Source organism: Hippocampus comes, unplaced genomic scaffold (genome assembly GCF_001891065.2).
Source record: "Hippocampus comes isolate QL1 unplaced genomic scaffold, H_comes_QL1_v1.1 scaffold76, whole genome shotgun sequence".
NCBI lineage: Eukaryota > Metazoa > Chordata > Actinopteri > Syngnathiformes > Syngnathidae > Hippocampus > Hippocampus comes.
The window spans coordinates 3,662,275-3,665,632 of NW_017805277.1; the positions used below are offsets into that span (position 1 = coordinate 3,662,275).

Genomic DNA, 3,358 nt, shown 5'->3' on the forward strand with positions numbered 1-3,358 from the left:
CGCTGGATGTGGATAGCTAGGGGTGACCCAGTAAAAACAAAACACGGTATTGTTTTCTGGTTTGAAAAAAAAAAAAAAAACGAGTTGCTACTGCCTACCTGACTTGGAAGCCGAGGTGCTGCCGTCATAGCCCATGACCCTTTGTTGCATGGCCGCATGGTCCTTCTTGAAGCGGCTGTCGAACGTGTGCAGAGCCATCAGGTCCCGCACCGTCTTTCCCTTGCCCATCCAGTCAGGCTCTGCTCTGCCTTTGTGGCCCTCCGAGATCTCCGGCGTAAGACTGTCCGGTCGGTGCTTCTCCTTGCTGTCGCGCTCGTGCTCGCTGCTGGAGACCGAGGAGGGTCTCTTGCCCATCTCGGCGGGACTACCGGCCGCCAGGGCGGAGGAAAGCCCCATCTGGCCCGGTCTGCCATTGACGGCGTGCACGGGCGGCATGCTCCCGTTCACCAAAGGCACAAGATTCGGGGGCACCGCGCTATTCCTACGCGGGTTGGGACTCTGGCGGTTCAGCTCCGGCGGCTCGTCGGGCTTAGGAAATCCATTCGGGACGGGGATGCCGTTCGCCTGCCGTCCAGACTGGTACTCGGAGCCCAGCCTGGGGGGGCGCTCGGAGGAGAGCGGGTAGCGATCCAGCGGCTGCGGCGGACGCGAGCCGGGGTCCCCCGCCGCAGCGGCGTGGTTGATCGCCTGGATCTCCTTCCCCGAGAGCTGCGACTTGACGGGCCCGGGAGACCTGCCCTCCTGGAAGCCATGAGCTCGCTTAAGCTGGCGGGCCGTCTCGATCACAAACTCGATGCGGTCCGCTCCCTCGTAGTTGACACATCCCCTGCACACGGGTTCGGTAAAATCCCAAATCATGGCCCAGGGCATGCGGGGCAGGTCGCACAAATAACACGACTGCCTCCTGGAAGAAGCTGCGACCGCCGCGGACGACATGGCGCTCGTCGTCGACCCCCGGAAAACAAACCCAAAATGAGCTTCTTCCTCTCCTCTTTCTCTTTTTCCCACCCCTTTCGAAAGCGGGTAAAAAGCAAGTTCCGCGTGGCCAAAAAGGAGCCGAAAAGTGGTCCTTTCCCGGCTGAGCGAGTGACGACGGTGGAGTTTCACAGGAAGAAGTTCATGTCGGTGTGTACTTTAGTCGGGCGCTCGTCTATCTAGCGCCGCTGACTCAATGTACTACTGGCTCAATGTGGACCAGTGACGTCACCACGCCCGCTTCCACTTCTATTGACTTGATTTCTTCGACAGAACCCCTCCACGCGCGTCCCCACTCCCCCACGCTTTACTGCAGCTTTTCGCCACTCACCCTGCCCCCTTTTTGTGTATAGGTTTTTTTTCCAAACAATTTCACAATACAACAAAACAAATATTATTTACAAACACGGCGTTATTATATATGTGTGAGCGGATCCCTCATTTTCCAGCATGTCTGCAAAATTGTACAAAAATGTGGTTGCAGTCTAGCAGCAGAGCGGCAAGGAATGGAAAATAACACTCACACATACACACAGCAGAGCGGCTCTCCAGCTCCTCCAGTTGACTGCTGCTTTGTCCTATTTTCAGAGCTTTATCCGCTTCTGGGCTGAGTTGAAGCTTGTTTTTTTTTTTTTCTTCTTGCGAAGCGCCTCTACGCCACCATGTGCTGCTGCCACTACTACTTGCTGCTGTGCAGTGAATGAGGTGGGTAAAGCCCAGAAAAAAGAAAGATGATTCCCCGTGCATCAGTAAGTAATTGTGACACACATAACCCAAAAAAAATCTAGCTTTCTCGCATGCATATGTCCAACATGTGCTCACAGTTTCTGCTCCGTCCATGCGGAGATAAGAGAAGGGGGAAGGAGCCTCCATTAGCCATTAGCCAGGAAGCTCTTGTGTCACGAGGTGGGGATTTCCAGACACTGTTGTTAACTCCAATGCCGTTTAATACACACTCACCGCCTTAAAAACACTAATGTGATCCAGTACAACAGCACCACCCGCTCTGCTTTACATAAGAATAAAGTGAAAAATGATAATCTTCTTATTAATAACGTTGTTGTTGTATTGCACCACACTCCGAGAATGGCGCTCGGTGCCATGCGCCCACATTTCAAAACAAGTACTCACTCGAGATTATTATGAATCAACGGTTCTCACGTGTGCTTTCAAAAGAATATCTGAATATTGGTCACTGCGACCAAGCTAGGTGATTCACTGCACTGTTAGTTTGTGGTTTTACTCAGTGGAAGGAAAAAAAAAAACAAAAAACATCAGAGACATGTCGTCGTATACTGCAACCGTGCCAAAATCCCCTGAAGTAAAAGTACAGGTTTGAAGCGGAGGAGTGTCTCAGTAGTTGAGATTCCTCCCTCTCATCTGGGCTCATTCCAACTCATTGCAGTTTTTCGCCTCGGGCTTTGGGTGAGGCAATGCGTCTGAAACCTGCAGACACAAAGCAGGATGTGTTTGTGCAAGTCCATGTGACGTTGGAAAAAAGGAAGCAAGATGTTTAGTCACGTACCCTCATCCGCCTCACCCATGTATGGGACGTGAGGCCATTTGGCCGGCAGCCTGGAGCCGTGAATCATGCACGCTGGCTTCCTTCAAAGGCTCTCCACCAACCAAATCAAGAAGCTATGTTGCACTATAATTATGCTCTTACCATATGATCTTAGATGACTGGATTTGTAAAGAGGCCAACATATGAATGAACACGCCTTTGAGGCCGTGCACAGTTTTAGTCCCTCCCGTGGGTGAGTTATTTCAGATGGTAAACTCCAGTTGAAACGTTTCCTCATCCTCGCATTCTCTCAAGTTCGAGTCCTTGCTGGGTGAACAACACTAGGAAGTGTTGTTGGGCTTTATGACACAGTTCGGAAATGACTGCTATGGGAGGAGGGGGGAGCAGATAAATAAACAAATCTTCCTTGAAGATGAGTGGGAAACAGATGCCTAATGCTTTGAGACCTTCGGTTCCACTGCAGCAAACGTTTGTGCAAGCAAATAGCCACACATTGTTACACAAGACTACCACATGCCGAGATTCTATTAAATCTCAAACGATCTGATTCCGTCCGTATTTGAAAGAGCCATTTGTGTAAAAGAAATAATTTGAAAAATGCCGCAGTGGCTGTAAAGCGAGAGCAGAAATGGAATATAGAAAGGCGACAATGAGGAAGCCAGACATGCACAGATGGCTGGAGTGGCGATATGCAGCGTGTATACAGTAAAAATCACCAGCGTGTGACCCGGCTGGCGGCTGTCTACTTTCAGTGGAGCCGCTCAAGCAGATGGGGTGGCTGCAGAATGTCGCTTTTCAGCAGTATGGAAAGTGAGACATGAAACCGCCAATGAGAGTGACGGCCGGGGAATACCCGGC

General features: G+C 51.2%; 1 protein-coding gene across 1 annotated transcript in view; it reads right to left on the reverse strand.

Annotated features, from left to right (window-relative positions):
* The window catches only part of irf2bp2a (interferon regulatory factor 2 binding protein 2a), a 4,747-nt gene extending 3,247 nt beyond the window's left edge, over positions 1-1,500 (reverse strand). Inside the window, exon 1 of the mRNA XM_019870482.1 lies at positions 99-1,500. Within this exon, the coding sequence (XP_019726041.1) occupies positions 99-936 (838 nt within the window). The 5' untranslated portion in view covers positions 937-1,500. The remainder of the gene's footprint in view (positions 1-98) is intronic.
* Positions 1,501-3,358: the final 1,858 nt, after the last annotated feature.